The 23,468-nt window shown below is 38.5% G+C and overlaps 1 protein-coding gene across 4 annotated transcripts in view; it reads right to left on the bottom strand.

The window, feature by feature from the left end:
* KIF16B (kinesin family member 16B) overlaps nt 1-23,468 on the bottom strand; it is a 135,660-nt gene that overhangs the window by 21,364 nt on the left and 90,828 nt on the right. For 2 of the 4 annotated variants that reach the window (XM_080341996.1, XM_080341997.1), the window contains 2 exons: nt 21,871-21,993; nt 15,296-15,385 (listed from right to left, as the gene is read on the bottom strand). In XM_080341996.1, the coding sequence (XP_080198122.1) occupies nt 15,296-15,385; nt 21,871-21,993 (213 nt within the window). Of the gene's footprint in view, nt 1-9,552; nt 9,655-15,295; nt 15,386-21,870; nt 22,041-23,468 lie in introns of those variants that run through there. The other 2 variants (XR_013921984.1, XR_013921985.1) reach the window with 2 other exon arrangements.

The raw sequence follows: 23,468 nt of genomic DNA, 5'->3' as shown, positions 1-23,468 counted from the left end.
CGTTGCTAGGCAGTAGCAGTTTTAAGGAGAGGCAAACAGTCATTTGCAATTTATTCCCTAATTTCTTTACAATAAATAAAGGCTGTGTTTCATTTCTGAGTCTTGTATTACTTGGGGGTATGCTATTTGTCTGTCTCAGTAACTTCATCTGTAAGAAGCAATACCTACCTACCATGACATAGTATTTGTGAGATTAGTATGATCTGGTTTAGACAGTACTTGGCCCAGTCCTCAAGGGGAAAGTGCTACATCCCTAGCAATTATTATTCTAGCAAATTTTAAACAGCTTAATGGATTCCTGTACTTCTCTCACTTTTCTGCCAGGAGATGGGTTTTAACAAGGTTATCAGCAGGTGGTTAATGCTGGTAAGAGTAGATGGCAGAACAGTAAGCAACCCTATTTTATCTTATATACAACTCTTTGACATTAAGATTTGCCTACTTTGGGCAACAGCATATACCTAACAACATCTATATGGAAGCACAGTCCTTTCAAGTGAAACCATACATCTTCAACTACTGAGCCCTGAGAAGACATGTAAATTTGGATCACGACCTTCTGGAAGCCGAGAGAGTGCACATGAAGGTTCCAAAACCACGAAAGGCTCTGCCTGGGACAGGGTGAATTCTCATTTTAGGACCATTACAAAATGAAGCCATCAGCATTTCAAGGGTGCCCTTTAATTTCTATTATATTCAGTTGGAGACTCTTCACTGACATTAATTGAAGGTAGCCAGGGACCTGCTGGATTTAATTCAGTTCAGGGGTTTTACAGTAGAGCAGAATATAATGTTAATAGAAAGTCTTGTACAGTACTTTGTAGATCATATTTCAATATATAGTGGACCAAAGTAAAATACCACATAATACAGTCATGTAGGCTTGTCACTTCTGAAGTGTGAAATTGCTCCAAGTGTTATGGCTCCCTAAACATTAAAAAAAGGGCCATTTTCAAACATCAAGCAAAAATCTACAGGATTTGAAAGATCTCATTATTTCTGGTGAGTAAAATCTACGTTTTAGTGCCTACAACGTGGTAAAAGATTTTTTTAAGAAGAAAAACAGGGCAGACACTGATGGAGGCTGAATCATCTTTAATCTTTCATCCCAAATTCTCTTTGTGCTTCAATGTTTTGATATATTTAAATGGGGGGAAAAGGAGGAAAAAAGAAAATTAAGAAAATGCTAACTATAAAATTTAAAAGTCAGTCTTCTTTAACTCTCCTGTTACTTTTACAACTCTGAATTTTCTCATTTTTCAAAGAGCACGCCTGACTTTTGATCCTTTGTACCAGAAATCTCTGTCACAGATGAGAAAAATCAAAGAGAAGAATGTGGCTTGGTTTTGCAGCCACTGTGGCTGCACCTGACTTGATTTTGCAGTAAGTAATGAAAGAAAAAACTGTCCTACTTTTAGGTTTTGAAGTTCAAACAAAGTAACTTAAGCCTCAGCTTCTCAAGATGTACTAAGACTCTAAAGAAACTGGACAAAAGCTGGAATCTTAACTAGGAACCTGCACTAAATATTCAGGGATTTGACAACATAGTAAAAAGAAGAAAGCTTAACTTCTGTATTTTTACTAGTATTTTGTGTGAAATAAACTGTGACACACCTATTCTAAACAATTTCATAAAAGAGCCTTAGGCAATGGAAAAGAGTTAACACTTAATGAACAAATTAAAGCAACTTTATACATCCTGAGGGAAAAAAAATCAAATACGGATCAATTTGAACATGTACTATCCACTAAAAAAGAAACCAACAAAATAACTTAAAAACCACCTAAGTCACATTTTCAGGTGATATAGCTCAAACTATTTAAAGTTAAAATGATGTTTTCCCAAATAGGAGTGAATAAAACTCTAAACTTATTCTCTATTAGAAAAATAACAGTATAGTCCTCCATCATGTAAGCCCTGCAGTGCTTCATTGATATGTATGCTACAGGGAAGTGATGCTCTCAGAGGACAGGAAAATCAAAGACAATACTTTCCATTATCACCTAATCCAGGAGAGGGAATATCCAGGAGATTATTTTCTGGATATCCAGCTTGTCACCTACTCTCCTCTTCCATTTCTAATATTCTCTCTCAAAATTCTTTTCCATCTCTTCCAACATGTTCTCCCACACTTCCCAGCTTGCCTCTACTTTATTGATATGTTTTTTCCACCCTCTATGATCTAACTAATTATTTTTCTTGCTCCATCGTCCATTTGCCATATCAAAGTTCCTGTTCCACCCCATCCTCTCTACTATGTGCCAGAAGGAGAAAAGGATTTGATATTTTCAGAGGCAGGATAGATATCTGAGCAACTACAGATCAGCCAAAGCTCTGAGGTGGACCCATGTCAAACTTCTTAACGTAGCAAACTCCTCGGAGAAGACTGAAGAGCTTTTAAAGAGCAACAAAAGGCACCACTTATTATAACAAACAAATAGGAATAATTAATCTCCTAAACCAAAGAAAACTCAGATGACCAGGAAACAGAACTCCCCAGGTCTTCGTGGTGTTTGGGACCTGAGAAGCTGCTCCATCAGAGACAGATTCCAGCCCTCTGGGGTTGTCCCTCCTCACTGCTACAGGCTGCACCTCACTCAAAGCAGACCAAATAATTAGGAGACAAAGGAATTAGCATCTTACTCGTTCCTTGAGGGAGTCTGCTTTGAAAAATCCTAGCTAAATCAGTCAGCTAATATTCTCTTTCTGACAAATACAAGAAAGACCACATTGCAGAGTGATGTGGTAGAGTTTCATTTTTGGGTTTTTTGGTCTGTGTGTGGTCTCTCCCAGATACAATTTATGCCACAACCTGGTTTCCCTGTTTCTTAACAGTGCAGCCTTTCCTCAAAGAGGAAGCTGTTTTGCCCCTTATACATGAGAACACTTTCTTCTCCCTGCTCTCCATCCTTTTTGCTCTGTGCTAAAGATTCACATGCCCACAGAACTGCTTTAACCTTTGCATTTCTGGCTGGCAGCAGCAACTCCAGGTTTGTAGGTTGTTATTTGCCTGGCCCCTAGTGCAGGCAGCCTGGTGAGCCAGGTCTCTTCTCTGCCCTCCAGAACACACCCCATTTTGGCCAGAGCATCCTGGAGACCCTGTTGGGCTTAACCTGCCCGGTAAGCAATTCTGTAACTTCCCCGCTGTACTCAAACTGGAGACAATTCCTTGCCTTCTTCCTACTTATGTCTCTGGCGCGTCACACATTTATAAATAGGTACCTCCTCTGCACCATTTCCCTGTGATACTGGCACTAAGACATGCCAAGAAGCACAAGCACTTAACATCTCCTCCTGTAAGCAGATGCAGTTCTGTTCTGAGGCCCCTCAAAGTCTGGACGCTGTGACTAACCCCCACACATCATCTTCTCTGGATTCACCAATACATGAGCATCTCCTCAGGATGCACAAGTTCTTACAGCTCTGCTCTCTCTAATTCTGCGAAACTCTCTTTAAACTTCTAAGATCTTCCCGGCATGCTTCCCAGTTACCTTCCTCAAAGACAGGCCCAACTGCATCTCCAAAGAACATTTCAACTTCATCTGTCACTGAAGAGGGCTAAGAATACAAAAAAGAAATTCACCTCCTGTGAACCTCTCTGAAACCTCAGTCTGACGATGCAAAATTACCAAGTAGAACTGGACACCAAAGATTCCTCTTTTATATTTCACTAAGTGTGCCTCACTGTCTTTCTGTTCTGCCCACCTGCCTATCAAACATAATCTATAATTATCAACAAGGTTTGGCAGTTTCATCCAAGTTTCTCCTTAAACAAGCAGGCTGACCTGCTCAATATGCATTTTTGGAGCTATGGTGAGATGTGGAGGATTATTTTAACTCCATTTAGTCTGCCTCCTGCTGCTGAGAAAAACTGAATTAACTGCAGCCAAAGAAGTTACCTTGCATTACAGGGGGGTTTTTCTTTTCCTTAAAGCAATTTCTAGACTAGTCAGAATAATAACATACTGAAAAAGAGCTATAAACGATGGTTAGTATAATATTTGACAAATTACTTCATTGTTTTGTTCATTACAAGTAGCACGATAGCATTTAAATACAGAATAACTATAAAAATGAGCAAGAGGATGTATCAAAGTTCATGTAAACCTTTCATAGTTCTATAAAATTATGCAGCTTCGGGCTTTTAATCTCTCTTATGAAAACTGGCAACTAATACAGCCAGGGCATCTTTCTAAATGTGAACTACTATCTGCATAACTCAGGATTATGAACTAAGGAAAGAGGGACAAAAACTGGCTCAAATGCAAAGGAAAATATATTAATATATTCTGGCTGCAGAAAGGCAGAATAAGATGGTGGAGGAACAGCATACACCAACCCAAAGGATATCATTATCTCACCTGTAAACCAGTCAAAACCAAAATAAAACATAATTAAATACTCTCCATAGATGTGGGAAATAAGCATGAAAAAAATTGTAACATACTATGGATTTTGCTCCCCTATTCATCTATCCCTTGCCCTAAAATATAGGTCTCTGGGGGAAAAATACCAGTACCGCATGGCAGACAGTGGCCTAAGACAAGGGCACGTGCTGACCTAGAGAGTCTATGGGCAAGTTTAATACATATTCTCTATGATTTCAGCTCATGATTTTGCAAACTAAACTAAGTTTTTGTCATGTAATCTCAGGTCATGGTGCTTGGTTATTTCTTTAAAAAAATGGAAACTACCAATGGGTTTGCAAGGTCACGTCTTCAAAGCTCAACACATTCATCAATCTTCACCTGTGCATGGCTCAAATCCCACTTCTCAAAGAGAAGGTAAAAAAGGAAATTTCTGGTACTCTCTGCAGAGTTTATTTTCCTTTCAAAAATTATTAGGGATTTGATTCACTATCTTCCCACTGGGATTTCTAGCAAGGTTAAGGAACTGTCCCTGCTGCACGGCAGACATCACTGTGGCAATGCCATGGTGTCTATGAAGCCACTTCAACTGCACACCGAGAAGTCCCAATCCCATTTGACTTCAGCAACAGAAATACGTTCAGAGAGGAGAACTCACCAATGCAGTTTTAACAGCTCTTCCAAAAAAGATTTGCTTGTTGCGTACGAGCTCATCGCGGTGACAGCTGGCAGCACTTATGAAACATCCTCATCTCGTGCGGCCAACTGATGCCATAAATTTCAGTCACCCTCGCCTTTGAGAAATGCTAATAATGAAAACCCAAAGAGCGGCGATAATTTCTACTGCTGACTAGATGGATGCCTTTCTGACTACTCAAAATTAATGGCAGATCTCAGGGTCCCAACGAACAGCTGTCAGAGAGAAACACACCTGCAAACAAACACGCAATGTGCCTCTGAGTTTGATTTGTTACAGATATAAAGCTGCCGCTCTCACAACAAACTGGACTGATTAGAAGGAGAAGCCAGCTAGCCTTCTGCCTCACTTCAAATGATACAACCCGAGAAAGCGCAGTGCAAGTACACAAATGGGAAGCCTAAAAGGAACTAATTAGTGCCCCCTCCAGCAGTAAGACTGAGTGATAGCCACGTAGGTCATACATCAATTCTCACTTATGTCTAGTCTTACAGACATAGAACTAGGTGCTTTATCACAAGACTAAAAACTAGCTGTAAACCTCATACAAATTCAGGATTTTCCTCCCACTATTGTTGTCATTAGGTAAAGTTGAAAATGACAGATAACTAATTAAATGTAATACCTTGAAAAGATACATTTTCAGGAGCTTCCTTGGCAAAGGATTTTGAATCTGCAGGACAGAAAAAGCAATTATGGGGACCAGAAAGATCATTGTTATGATCAGATTTTGAATTGCTCTTGAGACCCTAGATGCACAGTGGTGGGTGAGAGTAGATATTCGTTTCCAAGTATAACAGAATTTCTTGTTCAAGCACTTGAAAATAAATGCTTAGCAAGCAAGATCCATGTATATACCACATACAGAGGGAAAACTCAAAGACGCACTTGATTAAAATGACATGATATCGAAGCCACCATCATTATTAAGGGTCAGGGAGAAAACAGGGATGCGTTTAACTATTGCAAGTATTTGGGTTTGGATTACGTCAGTAATTTCACATCTACTGTCTTATCAGATGATTTCTAGAAAGCTATATTTCCATCCTCAGCAAGCACTAAATCACTGAGTCCATATACATGTGATGCTGCTCCACCTACACAAGTTTTAGTAACCCAAGAAAGCCAGGGCAAGCTACAGGATGACACGGAATTATTATTTTTTACAGCATCCTTAGAATGAGTTACAGCACATAGGAGCCTTCAGGTACGATCAGAATGGAAACTATGCTATTCTAGATATGTAAATCAAACCCTGCAGTACCTAAAGGGGGTACCTGTGCCTACAGGGGATGTACCAGAAAGCTGAGAGGGACTTTTTACAAGGGCATGTAGTCATGGCTTTAAACTGAAAAAAGGGTAGATTAGATGTAAGGAAGAAATTGTTCACCCTGAGAGTGCTGAGGCACTGGAGCAGGTTGCCCAGAGAAGCTGTGGGTGCCACATCCTGGGAGTGTTCAAGGTCAGGTTGGACGGGGCTTTGAGCAACTGGTCCAGTGGAAGGTGTCCCTGCACATGGCAGGGGGGTTGGAACTAGATAAGCTTTAAGGTCCCTTCCAACCCAAACCATTCTATGATTCTATGATCTGAAACTATTTTACTGATAATAAAACATGATTATGATACTATGCAATTCACTAGATCACTGAGCAGAGCCTTGAAAATCAAATTATCAAACAATCAAAGCAATTATTATGTCCAATGGATCGTGCATTATGAGATGAAGGACTCACCCCCCTCCAAATGTTTGGTTTTGTTTTTTTTTTTAATTTCTACATTACTAATGTAAAAGACTTTTGCACAGCATAATCAGTGAAACCTGGCATTTGATGTCTGCCTGCAGTTTAATTGTATCTTGTGCTGAATTTATCATAAGACCTATAAAGCTAATGGTATTTTCACGGAGAACTATTTGGAAACTCATACGTTTCATTAGCTGCTCAGGATAGACAAAAACCAAACATACACAAAAAACCAGTCTCATCATTGACCAAAACACAGGAGAGAGGACGGGAAGGAGAGAAACTCTTTCTGCAGGATTGCCTGTACCAAGCCAAGAAAACTTTGCTGCACAAATCTAGCACACAAAACCCCAATAATCACAAATTAGTCCCAAAGCCAGGCTCTCACAAGGCTCTTACACGTTCAGATTCAGTTCTACAACGAGAAATTCACACACTGAATTCATTTTACCACTAGAAGTACATTGGGAATTGCATATTATGCTGGTAGCAAATATACTGGGGTTGGGGGGGGGTTGCTGTAGCTCAAGATACAGTCCTGGTTAGCAGCTATGAATTCAGAGGGACCACACGGAATAAATACACTTCCCTGTAATCGAACTTGCATTGAACTACATGATACCGTTAGCAGCAATGTTTTTCACACTTCACTTATGGGAACAAATTCTCCTGTTCATAGATATCTGTAGACTGATGTACTGAGCAAAGTCCTGAAGTTTCTTTTAAAAACAGCAGCAGCCAAACGTCTCTTGCTGCCGAAAGGAAGGCAAGAGAAAGTATTTAGAGATCTATCTCTTAAATCGCTTCTGTAGCTGGTGGCAAACTAAAGCTGATCTGGAAGTACTACATATATAAACCTGCAGGCTTTCAGAATGCTCTGAACATACTATAATTAGGAATGGGAGCTGGAAGCGTGTATATGACAAAATATGCTTCCTGTGTATGTACTTCTTGGCTGTTATAGGTGACAAGAATATGAATGTTAAAAATCTAAAATTATCTATACCATAATTACTGTAATTGGTACTGAATGAAGGTGAAGGCTATAATCATATGCTTGTATAATGGTATTACAAGGTTTACACACAGATATGGATTCTAACATTTACTACTTTGTTTTTCTTTCAATATTTATGGAAAGATATATTACTAAAGCTAATGAAGTTCCAGGCTAGAAAGTAAAAATTAAGGTTTACTATTAGTTTTGGTTTTACATTTCAAAAACAATTTTCTAAATGCTTTTCTATATACTTGCAATTCTGCTAGAGGTATTATTTTAATACACATCATGGCACTTGATATTTACAAGCATATCAATGTTGTAAATAATTTTCATTCTAATCTATGCTCAAACGTAGAGTTTCTTGCAAAAAAGCTTTTAGACTTTTCATGCACGCTTGGTGTTTGTCTTTAGGTTGCCATGTTAAATTTGTTACTCTTCTATTATGTTTTCCCATTGTATAAAAGCAAATCGACAATGCATATTCTTGATTATTAAAATGCATATGTATATCCAAGTTTGGTAGTTAATATCCAAAAGCATCCTTCCAATCCAAGCAGAACACATCAACAAGCTCATTTCTTCACTGGATCAAATTTACACATACAGAAATAAATCTTAAAATATTGTCATATACTATGCGCACTAAGGGTTATGGAGCTCCTAGAGGCTGAAAAAATCCGAATTAAGAATCCATACACAGGCAAAACTAGACTTTTTAAAATAATGAGAACACATTTGTAGCAAGATTTGTACCATCATGTTCAATACTATGTGCTATATCCTGCTGTCTCTAGTACATGTAACCCTTGATTTTAAATAGTTTCTTGGTCAATTTGGTTTCTATACATCAATCTCAATAATCACTGAACTTGTGAAGGGATTGGGACTTTAGTCACTGCAGGATCAACGCTTCAGCATAAACATTGAAGGTTTCAGAACAAACCAATATAAAATATAATCTTAGAAGTTTTTAGTTACAGTTATGTACAGCTACAGTGCTTTACACTACCTACAACACTAGAAGCATCCAAATGTCCAGAACTTGGCATTCAATACGAGCATACTCCCTAGATCTTCTATATTAATTAAATATCCAGTTACTGACACCAATAAATGAGGCAAAAAGAAAAAGGTAAAACCAGCAGAGATTCAGGCTGGCCAGCTCTGATGCACCAAGCTTTCTCCTGCTGCCAAAGCAGCTCCCAAGCCCCAGGAGCTCACTGGTTACGTGGCAACCAGCTCGCCAGCCGTGCAAGCCAAGTGCCTCCAGGGTATTGCTTCCTCCTCCTTTTCCCTTTCCAGGTCATCCCAGGAGATTAACACAAATTTTACATTTGATGAGACACTACAGCTGCACAGTTAAAAATCAGAATCGGCCAGATAGCCAAGACCTCAGCCAGAACGCTGCCCTAAGTGCTCTGCACAAGTCTGCTGCCTGGCTGCTCTGCTCCTGGTTTAATTTCGCTGTGTTCTTCCTTACGAGGGAGACCTCTGCATCTGTGCTAAGGAAGTAATAATTACATAAATAGAGAGAAGTTGCCTAATTACCCTTGAGGCTACTGGCGGGGGGGGAGGGAGGAAGGGAGTGGGCAGAATAAAAATCCCCAAACTCCCACCAACTGTGTCTTAAATGTTAGTTAAAAAGTTGCATTTCTCTGTCAGTGATCCTGGACAAAATCTCTTCCAGAACCCAAGGATGCTCTCCTAAAATTAATGGCTTCATCTCAAATCCATTCCCTCACCATTATCTCTGCCAACATGTCAGGTTGCAGATTTCTTCTACATATAACTTATCAGGAGCACCAGATGTATGGACCACTGAAAAAGAGAACGGAGATTCCTCCCTGGCAATCACCCAAAAGAAGAGTAGGGAGGCAAAAGGAAAGGACAGCAAGATCAGTCAGTGGTGATTAAACGAACAGTTCATGCCTCTTCATTCATCAGCGGGGCAGAATTAGTCCTAAATAAGCGGGTCTATAAAAGAGTTTAAAAAGAACTTAAGAAAGGATTACAAAACTGGTGCCTATTATATTTTAATAGCAAACATGTACATAAAGTTGTGGGGTTATGGCTGGATGAAATGGGAAATGGCTTCACTGAGATATAGCATATTTCTTATATCTCTTCTCTGAGATAAAAAACACTTCCAGTAAAAAAATTAACAAGCTACTTCGAGTGTTGAAAAATCTGAACTATTTAAAAATATTTTTAAAATAAGCTTGCAAGAAACATTTTGAATGCAATATGTTTTTAAAAACATTCACATACTATTTTTGAAAAACTAGAGAAACATCTTCTGCTCTTTGAGTTTCATGCAGTTCTCACAGGTATGCAAGGCAAAGATCAGCCTGCTAACCCCTCCCATTGACAAAAGCCTCGAGTTCAAGCCCCAATATTATTCAAACAGAATAATATTCTGTCAGAGATTTCTGATAAGCAGAGGATATTATCTTCAGAAATAAAAAGAAGCAGTATGTAACTCTCATTGACACTACCAATGAAAGCCCTTCCTCCAGAATACTACATTAAAAAATATACTACACTTAACGTACCTGAAAAAACCTGTCATCCAAGCAACAGTCTCTAATCCCAACCTCAGAGATTCCTGATATTGATGTGCTACTGCAATATATCCTGCACGCTCATTTCCCTGGGAAATAGCAGATGGGGGTAGATCACCTGGGAACTTTGGCTTGAAGGTATAAGTTTACATAGATGTTTCTGATATGGGTGTTGTGCATCCATTCAGTCATGTAAGACAACAAAAACCAGACCAGCAGAAGGGGAAGCTGGCTCAAATACAACCTAAAATTCCTTAATAATTATAAACAGTCCTTTTGTGCTTTAGACTGTGAAAGATATGAATATACACTTACACACAGAATCCACATATTAAATACAAATACACAAATGAATACATTCTCTTAAATAAGCTAGAAGGTGATAGCTTCAGCACTCCTGTAGCAATCTTACCTATAGGCATATGTCCTTAACTCCATGAATGAATCTATAAATGCAAGCATACCTTTTAGCTTCTCTTTGGCAGTTTTCTATGGATTTGCTAATATTTTAAGTTGAGAATCACTATTAGTAGTAAAAATGCCTCAATAGTTGGTGCTCCCCTTAACACCATGTAGACATTTTTATGGACACAGAAGTTTCAAGAAGATTCACAGGCAAGTCCATAAGCAGAGTCTACAGTGAAAGGCCCACAAACCTTGGCCTATAAACCTGGATGCAAATAGGAATTTAGGATGAGTGACTTCAGAAGCTTTGGATTCAGGTAGGGAAAACAAACAGACAACTGTTCCTCTTCTCTCCTTTTAAAAGAGGGAAGAAAGTGGTAGGAAGAGGAAAGCACTGGCCACCACAACAGCGCATCACTTGAACTTGCTGAACTAACAGGGATGGGAGAGTGAGTTTTCCCTCACAGCAAAATAAGGATAAGGAAGGGAAGGTTTTCTGCAGGAAGCAGCACCCCAGTAATATGTCAAAACCATGAACTGGTATGAGAAGACGAAGGAAAAGTTAACCAAGGAGGACCTTACTCTGAAAGTTCTCATTTCTCTATTAAAGAGCCCGTTTGCTCCTGCTTCTGACAATGACAATTAAAAAGTACATTCATTACAAAGACTACTGCAACTAAAAGCCAAGTATGGTCTTAATTAAAATTCCAGAAATAATAAGAGAGTCATTAACAATCTAGCAGCATAAGAAAGCTAAAGCTGAGCAAATGACAATCATGCAGACGTAAAAAAATGAGGCACTGTTAAAATGCTGGTAGTCATCTGCCTGTGGCACAATCTCACCTTGCTGCAGCTTCTTCAGTCTTTCAAAATTTGCATGTGACATATTTCAATTAAATACCCAGTTGTCAGCAACCACTTAATTACATTAGAAGAAATATGCAGGTATATAAAATATATGGCATATTATAAGACTGGAAGACATTTCTGCTTCTGAAAGAGATACTATTTAAAAGAAAAGAAAAAAACACAAAAAAATCCTTCCTAATAAATCAGTTTGCCAATACATTCCTTTGGGAATCCAGTGGCAGCAACACGAAATGCAAGATCAGCAAATTATTAAAATACTGATGTAGTAACTCTGAGCTGAGCAATTAATGAGCTGTAAAGTTCACTTCTAAAAGCAGGACACTCATACATTAAACACGTCCGCAGTATTTTCGCTGTTCATTATAAATATTAATTTAGAGTTGGAAGGTGAACTATGCAAAATAAAATTCAACCCTGATGGATTCTGATAACATTGCTTTTAAGGATCAAGTTTCTCTGGAATAATATACAGTAACTAAGGACATAACTTTGCAAAGTTTGGTATTAAAATGCATTTTAGTGTCATGGTGAATCCCAAATTAGGTCAATGACAGATGAGCAGAAGCAGACAGATTATTTTCAATTTACCAAACAAACTGAACTCCTACTTACATTGCAAAATTAATCCAAAATTACCATACATAAAGGCTATTTTAAATAAAGGTAAAATATGGGAAGCTATCGATCATTCACATATGCAACATTGATAATGAAATCTTCACTACAGTGCACGACATTACGAGTTTCATCCATCACAATGTGCTCTTCCCCTCTTGTAAACAAGGACAGAGTAGTTTGTAGAAGTGCTGATCAGTGGAAGAAACGAACTGTATGTCAGTCGAGTTTCCTCTGTCCCCATACGTGCCTTTTCCTTCTAGTGCCCTAAGTCTCAAAGCAGGAATGGACGCAACAGCTGTACTATGTAAAATAAAGAACACAGTATCAGTGCTGCAAGGGTTTCCAAAGCCTGCACTCTAGTGATAGTAACTATCGAAAAGCAGGAGATGGCATGGCCAAATATTTATCTCGCTTCTCCTGAACTTCACTGTGCTTTGTATTTATCAAAGATACACATACTTGAACCTCACTGATAATTTATTGAAGGTTATTGCGAAGTGAAGGCTCAATAAAGGCTGGAAGAAGATACTACTAACACTATAAATCTATTGTTTTAGAAAGTAACATGACTAAACATTTTCTTCAAGTATATTAGAAGCCAAAACACATTACTATGCTTCTCCAAATAGTATAATATTTTAGGGAATGTTATAATGGCAAACTTGTGAGACGTGGTATTTGCCCTGACTTCCAAAAATCATTGAGAAGGGAACAGATAACATTAATATTGATATTAATAATAATAAAACAAACTACTATATGGAAATTCGAACTTTAATCATCTGCATAGTTAAACAAATAGTTCCATTAATGTACTAGATGTGAATCTCAATAAGTTTAACTAAGACACAGACATATGGCAACACAGAAGTGTCAATCAGAAACAAACTGGCACATTAAACTAGACAATGTATTAACCTTGTGAGCATGACCGCAAACACAGAAAGAAGTTATTAAAAAAAAAAAAAAAAAGAAGAAAGAAAAAGAAAATTATCTGTATAAGATACCTATAAAGTGAGTGGCGTAGAGAATAGAAAACATAGATAAAATCCACAGGAAAAATATTAATCATGAACTATTAATTACAACCAAAATAATTTCAGCTGAGAAGACTCCAAGATGAAGAAAACAATGTACCTTCACTCTGTGCTAGGATATTATCTACTTTGTATGCTCTTGGATGCTAGACTTCATTTTGACCTAATAACACCACTCCTGTGCTCATAGAATCATTTTGGTTGGAAAAGACCCTCAAGATCATTGAGTCCAACCATTAACCCACCCCTGGCACTACCCCACGTCCCTGAGAACCTCATCTCTGTGTCTGTTCAACCCCTCCACGGATGGCGATTCCACCACTGTCCTGGGCAGCCTGTTCCAATGCCCCACAGCCCTTTCTGGGAAGAAATTGTTCCCAATATCCAATCTAAACCTCCTCTAGTGCAACTTGAGGCCATTGCCTCTCATCCTGTTGCCTGTTACTGTGGAGAAGACACCTGGGTGTTGGTGTAGCACCTAGAGTTAGAAAGACCCAGCACCGCAGCTACAAGGCTTACTCAAGGATATTTCCACGCCCACGAAAAGCCCCACTCCCTCCTGTAAAACCAAGAAGGCCTGAATTTGTACTGTGAGTCACAGAGGCTTGATTTAAAAGGTGACATTAATATATTGCAGCACACAGGACATTTTAATAATGGCTTTAAGAACATCAGATTCCTCCCGACCCTGATTACTACATACTACAAAGAAGTTGCTCTCCCTCTGACATAACTGTAGAAGCCAGATTCAATTGTTCCTCGATGTATTGTCAGGACTGATAACAGACTCTGGAAAAGTCTATGTAAACACATTTTCACAAACGGGGAAGATCAGTCTGCAGAAGGATTCAAGCGGCCCTTTTCTGTTTCCGCTGGATGACTGCCGAGCTGCTTTTTCAAGACTAAGATGCAATTAGGATATTACTGTCGACAGACTGTAAGTTTAACATCCAAGAGGAAATGGCAATTCATTCAAATCGAAAATATGATACTGATGTTCATTCAGAAGTAATATTTTTAAAAGCATATGTGGAAATAGCACTTTTCAATTCTCCATGCAAAACTCATTTTTAGCTTTTTCCCTAATTCTCTCTCTCTCTAAGCTTTTTGTTAAATATTTGGTGTGTGGTAGTTTCAATTTCTGGTTTCCATACTGTATTGGAATGTGTCTTAATGACCAGAATCCCCAGAAAACACAAATCTATATATTTTACTCTTTAAAACTCAAGGTCTTTTCATGCTCAATTACTTTTTAGCTTAAAGAATATGTCAATGAAGACCAAGGAAGCACTTGCACACTATTCCATCTCTCTCTTTCTTGAACTTATAAATGTTTTCTAATATATTGCCCATGAATATATGGCCCAGGCTTCTTTACTCGTGTTAACTCTCAAATCAGGATTACTTCCATTGCTTGAATGATTTACTTCTTCTAATATCCAAGGGAACAAGTAGAAAGTAAGAAAAATGTTAATAATTAAAAATCAGATGTGGAAACCAAGAACTGTAATTCTACAAATGTTCAATTCCAATGAACTAAACCTCTGTCAGCCATAGCTGCTCATATCCCAAACACCCAGAGTCTCCCAGGTGGTCAGAATGATCAGTTTTCCATTTTGCAGAAACCTGGAAGCCACTAAGGGTATCTGTGAGACAAGGCTCTTCTATTAAATGAGGAGTTGTCAGGCTGACATGACTGCAAGTATCTTGCAATGAACACACCAGCAGCCTCCAGGGAACGCCGCCGGTCAGCAGTAAAGGGAATTAATGGCTGGAGGCAACACGCGGAGTCACAGTTTCACCGCTATATCCATCCTCTATCTAGGAGTCTTTGAGCTCTGAACTGCCAAGGGACTTGCCAATCTTACTAGAAGATGCAGCTGAGAGGAATATTGGTTTTAGGCATAAAACTTTAAAAACAAACAAAAAACCAAACTTATTTTCAAGTCTCTATCTCCAACATTTTCTGCAAAAGAAGTTTTACCAAAACTTACCTCTGGGTACTTCAGTTTTAAAGTTTTATGCATTTCCCGAAAACGACTGTACCGCCTGAACACCGTCCACGTCTCATGCAGGACTGTTATCTATATCAGATAATATAAGAAGAAAAAACAGAAGTAAAACCACACAATGTGTGACACTGAAAACTTGCAGTATACAAGGTTATCAGATTAAAACAGACAATTCTTAGTTCCCTTAAATCATAAGCTTTTATAGGTTTACTTAATTTTTCTTTCATTACAGTCACAGTACTCCATTTAACAAGGAGCACTGATTGCAAAGAAAAAACACTGAAGGCATTTAATTCCTTATTCTGGAGTGGTTTGGAAGGCTGTAAATACATTTAAATATCCCAAATCATTCCTTGATGCAGCTTTTCAGCTCATAGCATTACAATCAGTGGATGTTCCACTGATCAATGGATACCACCCAGCACAAGCACAGTAAAGGCTCTCTATACATTCACAGAAATGGAAATGTTCTCATACACACACATATATGCAGCTACACACGCAGATAATAAATATGTGTTTCTTATACACATGGAGTCCATTACCAGGATGGAATTCCAATTTGAAGGGTAAAAAAAATTATATATGCCGGCTTTCAGTAGAAGATATTCCTTTAAAACATTTTGTGTCATCAATATGTTGAAGTACATCTCATTTTACAGGAAGTTTCATTGAAATCAACAGAATTACTCCTTGGCTTTTAATCCTAAAGTGACTCCAAAAATGAAGGAGTAGATCCCTCAACTACTGAGTGTATCAGAAAGTTAGAGAGTCACAACACAATAAGATAAATGAGTAGAAGAGAAACAAAACAGTCCAATAAAGTCAGAGGAAACCAGGACCCCAACCACTGTAGCTCACGCTCATCTCTGGTCCAGCCTTCCCCATCCCCACTGCCTTTGGTGTACTCAGAACAGGGTAACCATGGGAACTGTTCTGGAACCCCCAAAACTATTGTGTGTTTTATGACATCAGGAACCAGGTTTTGGGTGGGGTGCTTTTCCCCTATTTTAACCTCTGTTTTTAGCTAAAAGACGTAAATAAGCAAACTCAAAAACTTTTCACAAATATTAAAGCACAGGTTCCTTCTAGCACATCTCCACAATCCAAATTCATTATTTCTGATAAAATTGCTTGACTGCTACTAGGACATCTGCATCACAGACTATATTCCCTGTTAACAGGGTCTCAAACTTTACAAACCAGGTGAATGGATTTAACATGCACAGGCAGGTTTAACAAAGAAAAGTAACAATTCAGGAACATGCAGGTTAAACTTATCTTGATTGACCAATTAATCATTTTGTTTTGAATCATTTGAATATAGAAATCACAAAACCCTTTAGGTAAACATTAGAGTGCAATGGCTAATCATAAAATACAAATGTGCTTTAATTCTGTATTTTAATACTTCTGAGTTGTGAAATTTTGCTGTGATAATTTCATTTGTATGCGATCTTTATTCAAAAATGATCTCTTTTTCCCCTTGAGTTTTCACAGCAGCGTGCCTTTAAGGAAGCAATCCAGCACAAAGCACCCAGGACTGGTCCAGCTCCACAGCCTGGGGAAGAGCACGGATGTCATCTTGCCAATCAAGTTGTTCTCTGTGCATCTGACAGCTGTCTGGGTGATAAGGTGGCACCAAACATACCCAAACCAAATTGCCTGCAGCCAATTATTTATTAGCTTTCTTCTATAAAGTTTAATGAACAACTTGTTAGAGATGGACAAGAAGGAAAATAGCAAAGCCGTGTAGCTGTGCTGCCTAAGATCTGAAGGATCTGTTCTCTGGTGGCTTGGCTTGACCCAACTCGGTCTCTGTCATCTTCTTCATTTATTTTCCTAACTCTTGTAATGCGACTAGCAGGTAATGCATTGCAAAATCTTATTGTTGTTACTGCTGAGATTGTAGGAAAACACATTTTAAAGCTAAACCAGTCCACAAAGCTTAACAATAATGTTATCAGAATAAGTAGGAGAATCACAGCTCACCTGGCATAGCAATAGCGCTTCTAAAAAAGAGTATTTTATTTCTAAAGCTGATCCAACCAGTTTGGGCTGGGATTCTTTTTCTCCATTCAAAAAGCTGTATGACAGACTATATAGGCCCTGTGCATATGGCACTAAGACATACGCAGATCTTCTGGACAACAGCAAGTACAGCAAATTTGAAAAGCTCTTCACTTTTTACTTGTAATTTGCTAATATGGTAGTTAAAATATTTTCTTAATATATATGGTTGAGTAAATCTGTAAGACAGATTTTCAAAATATTCTTATCTGGGCACTTATGTGATCCCAGACTTGCCTCAGAATTGTGACTTTCTTTTTCTTCAAGCACAACATTTCCTATGTTTTCTTAGAAATTTGAAAGGAGATGCTACAGTCCCATCTCCTTAATTTTTCTTCTACACGATGACTGACAGCAAATAACCTAGCAGATCTTTTCAACTTATTTCACTGTAGAGCATGTCACAGAGTTTGTTCCCCCTCTGCCCCATATAAATGGAAGTAAAACCATAAGGGGAGGGAAACATACATTCCACCTGATTCTGAAGCAACCAGAAGGAACAGAACATGCCTACCTGGGCTGGCTAAACTGTCTACAGCCATTGTGAAAGCTCATCTTGCTCAAAATGGACCTTGTTCAAACTGTTCCTCACGCTGTCTATGAATACAGCATCTGAAAAGCTAAAACCTGCTGTAAAATTTCTTAGAACCTTTTAAAATTCATTATTGAGGGTATTAAAACAATAGAGTTGAGTGAAGATTGGGCTTTTTCTCTTTTCTAATTTAAGTAGATAGGAGGTGTTGATAATTTTCTTTAAGAACTCTGCATCAGTAAGTACTGCTTCTGCTGTACTCCAATTCTGCAATAGTTTGCTGAGCTCAGGAAGAAACTTTGATTAGAAACATGGACAGTTTGAACAGACCCTTCACAGCATTTGGCTGAACAAAACTGTGACCAGACCCAGAGAAAAACACTGCTTTGGGGTGCATCTGCCTGGGTCTTCTATAGGGAACTCGTCAGAAATTACTGAAAGGCTTTGAAACACATGGAAAAAAAAAAACAGGTGTTGAGAGAATACCAAAGAGAAGAAATAAAATGAGAGAAGTCAGAACAACCAGGAAAACTGAATAAGAATGAGAAGGCTCATCTACAATTTTCCCTCTTGGCAGAAGATCCCTTGCAGGGCTGCGCTCGGTTCCAGGCTTTGCTTCATCACCTGGGACCCTGCGTGTCTCTATTGGAGCTGCTGCCTCCCTGCTCCTTCTGCCACCCCCAGGTACCGTCTGGAGCAGATGCCATTGGTTTTATTGATGCAAAAACTCTTCCCATCTGCTGTTTCCAGCACAGCCTTGTCTGAATATTCTGCACATCACAACATGAAAGGAAGGGGAGAATAAAAGAATATTTTTCTGCTATTCTAACATAAATATGTTTAAACCTGATCAAGTCACTACTGTTTCATCATGTCTGTAAAGACAACACATAAAAACATCACTCAAACAGAAGGGGGTTTTTTTAAATGTATCTATTCATACTGAATAATTAACAGCAGATCGGTACAAACCGCTGCAGGATGTCTCCTGCTGTAGAAGGAGAAGGTGCTACCTGAACTCTAATAAAGTATGGGTTTGCTTCTATTTTGAACTCTTTCCAGTAGGTTCTAATGGGAGTCACTCAACAACTTAACATAGGATCTGCATCCAGTGGAAGAACCTGAGTGGACAGACCATCTGTCTAGATGGACAAGCTGCTGAACTTGCACTAAAAGAAAATATTTTTAGATAGTATATTAGGGTTGAAAGACTTAAAAACTGACTGTGATGGTGCCAAGAAAAGCAAAACAAGCTCGCTCTCTTTTGGCATCTGAAGGAAATAACCTTTACTATTGTATATCACAAGAAGAAATCTATATATTTGCTATAGATAGAAATTTGTTATATTTCTTCCTCTAAAGAGCAATATGTCAGGATGTAACTACGAACACAGTGACTAGAAATATCTACTGAAGAAAATACTTCTGAGATACCTACAAATCAAAGGTTTATAACTCCATTCAACCATCCCATGTCCCTTTGTCAGATTTCAAAGTGCTGTTACATGCAAATAGGTCAGCTACTGATTCTCCCAGGACTAAGGGGAACCTTGGTGAAAAAAGATTATATGGGAGCTGGCAAAGAAAATGAGATAATCAATGGTCCAACCCTTCCCCAAGACCTAACACTTATTCTGGTATGAGGTCATGTGAAAATAAACCTAAACAAAGGACAGTTGATATAAGGAATTATTTCAGCAATTGACATTGTGTCCTGACCCATCAAGAAGGGATGAAATAAGCAGGTACACGTTCGCTCCTCCCTGCCCTGTCTTCCTACTTTCCCCATTTTTAAGGAAAAAATACGATTACTATACATGTATCCTTATTTCCCATAAAAGTAACAGCAGCTGAATATTATAATGGATCAAATTATTACTGAGAGATCTGCAGGGGAAAGGTTTAAAGTTTTGTTTGTGCAAGGTCTGTGGATTGTAGCTTGGAACGAAATCCTGAGCACAGCAAAAGCAGCCCACTGACATACAGAGACCTGGAGGCACAGGAAAGAGCATAAATAGTTGATTGATCAGTGTAAGGGAATGACCGTAAGAAACATCCCAAAGATAGCCAAACTAAGGTGCATAGGAACTGCAATAAAACGTTTAGCGCTCTAAGGAAGTTGACAGCAATGCGATACAATTATTGAAGTGATAACCCATTCCCTAACCCATATGTCACCCATTAATTTTGCTTTGAGCTTCATCAAAGCAGTTATTTAAACAGCAGTTTCTTTCAGAGGCAGACTAGAAATGGCACAGGAGAGAGAGAAAAGGTGGTACTGGCAAGTAGGACAGAAGAGAAGAGCTATTCCATGTACAGCTCTCTTAGCCAGAGCATCCGCTCATTCCACGTTATGACTGAGGTGAGGTTGCAAGACTTGTTTCTCACAGAAACACAGTACAAGCCACAGAACTGCTGGAGCCATTTTTCATATGCATTTGTATCTCTCCTCAATATATCCTCCTGTTCTTTCCCGGTTACGAGTCTCACCCATTTCCAACATTTTTCTTCTATTACATCTGCTTCCAGGTAAGGCCAAGTCTTCCTGCACATACTCTTTAACTGTCCGTTCATCCTATGATATTGCAACTGCTTACAGTGGTTTTAGAGGTGAAGGGAGAATATTTGGAAAAGAAATCCACCAAGAGAAAATACCTTTTTACTGTATTTATCTTCCCTAACCATTATCCAGTTTAGTAAATCCTATGTGCTGAAAGTAGCTGGCAGCTAGACCAGCACTCGGGGAAGTTTTGTATGCGCTTATTCTTCTCTCAGCATCTCTTTGGCTCTGAGCTTTCGCTGGCCCCAGGAAATTCAAACGTTCAAAAGGCAGAAGCAAGTACTTCATCCGCAAATTGTGTAGTGTGTTTCAAGATGAAAATTTAATTAGCTCAAACAGAGCTAAGATTGCCCATCTTAGTAAAAGCCTTTGGAAAAGAGAATGTGAGGATAGTTCAAAAGTGGTCCAGCACACCATGAGGGCAGGTCACTCCTCCAACTCACACCAGCTAATGAAGCATCTGGCAGCCCATTCGGCAACAAAGGCTGCCAAGTCTGTCTCTGATGCCATGTACATCACTTATGCTACATGTCCACATGCACCGAGAGCACATTTCCAATTAGACTTCGCATCTTGCTTTGAAAAAACTCTGGCTTAGTACCAGAGGAAGCATAATGAATATGCATTTTCTTCCAGCATTTCTGCATAGAAGATCTACTGAGGAAGGCACCAGAATGGAGGCGAAGCAGATAACAGTTTGGAGAAGCAAGATCTTGGAAAAGCAGGGTGGCAAGAATTTGAACAACAAAGAGAGCCAGAAATGAATCAAAACTTTGTTGTGGATATGTGCAGAATACTTTAATTATGCTCTCATTTCAGGTAAATATTTCAAGTCTAATAATTTTTTATACCTGACACATCTCAGTAAAGGGCTTTGCTATAACCAATATGCTTATAACCAATATGCAACACCTTTAACGGAATTATTTGACACTGGATCTGGAACTGCCCACCCCAAGAGTCTGACCATCAACCTCCTGCGCACAATCGATCCACTTGGAAAATACCTGTCTCTATAGTGTACTGTAGCATGCATGCCTTCTCACAGCCTCTTGCATTTAGCAGTACTGAGGCCACTTAGACAATGAAAAGGGACAGAACCAAAAATCGCAGTTAGTGGAAACAAAAACTACATTTCATTGGAGTTAGTAAAGTGATTTTTGGAATCTGCAGACTCTCGAGCATGTTTCAAGTTAGCATCTCCATCTTTGTCAACTATGCTGCTGTCACAGTGAACACTGACGGCTGGACAGAGTGAACTAGGAACTATTTGGTTTTAAACAAAAGGCATTTTTTCTATTATTATTGCTACTACGATGCTGCTGTTGTTCAAATGCAAGCAACATGTGTATGGAAAAAACAAACATGAAGGAGAAGCAAGTGAAAAGGACTTACCTTTATTTCAAACTCATAGTGCTCATCCCTTCCTTGTCCACACAGGACATAGCGTGGAATACTAATTTTAATTGGGTCCTTTAGGTCATCTGGATTTGGTGTCAGAGAACGACAGACCAGGCGCTTTCATGTGCATACCAAATAGGGAGAACAAAGGAAAACCAAAATCACTACGTAAGAAAAAAAAGAAAAGAACTTCACTAAAAATGACAAAATGTTCTTGGCCAGAAAAACAGGGAAAGAGAACATGGAAGAGGTAAAATTATTTCACAAATGAAGGAATTACTTGAAAATAAAGTGGATCTCCTTTTATAAGCAAGCCCTATCATTTTGTTATGCATGGAAAAATTGAGGTGAACTGTCTTCAAAAATATTGCTTATTCTTTGAAAAGGCATTTTTAGCTTAGATATCAAAAACATGGGAAAGCAGAAGACTTTGTATTAACCCTCTTTTTTAAAAATATATGAATCAAGCATTCACAGCCAGTCATATTTTTCTATATCTTATATAACAAACCTGTTTACAGGTTTGCAATTCAGAAATTCTTAGACTCTTAAATCCAAACTCTTTTTATAATTAAGTTATAACTAACACAGTAATCCACCATCAGAACAGTTTCTTACTATTTTATTTAAATAATATCTAATTAACAGAAAGCTCAATTATGATAAATTTTCGTGGTCCTGACAAAAAGTCTAAACAGGTATTTGTAATGAGGGCACATTCCTCTGACTAACAGCCAGATGGAATCTGTAAATCTGAAGTTATGTCAAAAATAAAACAATTTTGCAGCTGAAAAGATTAATGCTTTGCAGTGAGTGTGTCCACAAGTAGCATAAGTATTTACAGTGAATAAGTACAGAAACTGCCTTTTAGGAAGTCTTCCACTTTCTCAATAGAACATATTTGGTCTGAAAAGGTTAATGAACTTGTACTTAAAAGACAACAGCACCATGACAAGTTATACTTGATAACAAAGAAGACTGAGAAACTATCACTTTAAAGTTATGACCATGTTGTGTTATCTATCTATTTGTACTTAGTGATGTCATCCATCACTTATATAGATACCATATTCTCAACATTCATTTTTGATGCCTTTGCAACTACCACAAGACACGTTGCTTGGTCAAAATTCTTCAGTCTTGACCGACACTACCCTTACACAGGAACGTGCTCACACCTCTGCTCAGTGACACCTGGTCTCTCAGGGGCAATGCTTGGGGATTCCCAGTACACGTGATGCTCTGTAGGAGCTGGAGAAAAGTGCGAAACTCATTCATACATGCCTCTCCGAATGCTGCGTGTTACAGACAGCTTTTTGGCACCTTCATGTGCCTCTCGAGAAGGGGAGGCTGTTGTTTCATTCTTAGTCAATTATAAATGCCAATGCCATTTCCCTTAAAATTAGCATTAAGACTAAAAGAAAATACAAAGAAAGGGAATTTTACTTCCAATTAACTGACTGTATCTAGAAGGTGTTTTCCACTAACTTCTTTTTTTAGTGAAAATACAAAAAACATTTGCATTGGAATGGAAAAACATTTTTAGCAACCTTTGTTTACACAACAAGTATTTTCTCCATGCCATTTTGCCC

This window comes from Nesoenas mayeri (genome assembly GCF_963082525.1).
Source record: "Nesoenas mayeri genome assembly, chromosome: 3".
In the NCBI taxonomy this organism is placed as follows: domain Eukaryota; kingdom Metazoa; phylum Chordata; class Aves; order Columbiformes; family Columbidae; genus Nesoenas; species Nesoenas mayeri.
Note: the sequence above shows the minus strand (reverse complement) of the source record. Positions and strands in the feature narration are given on the sequence as shown.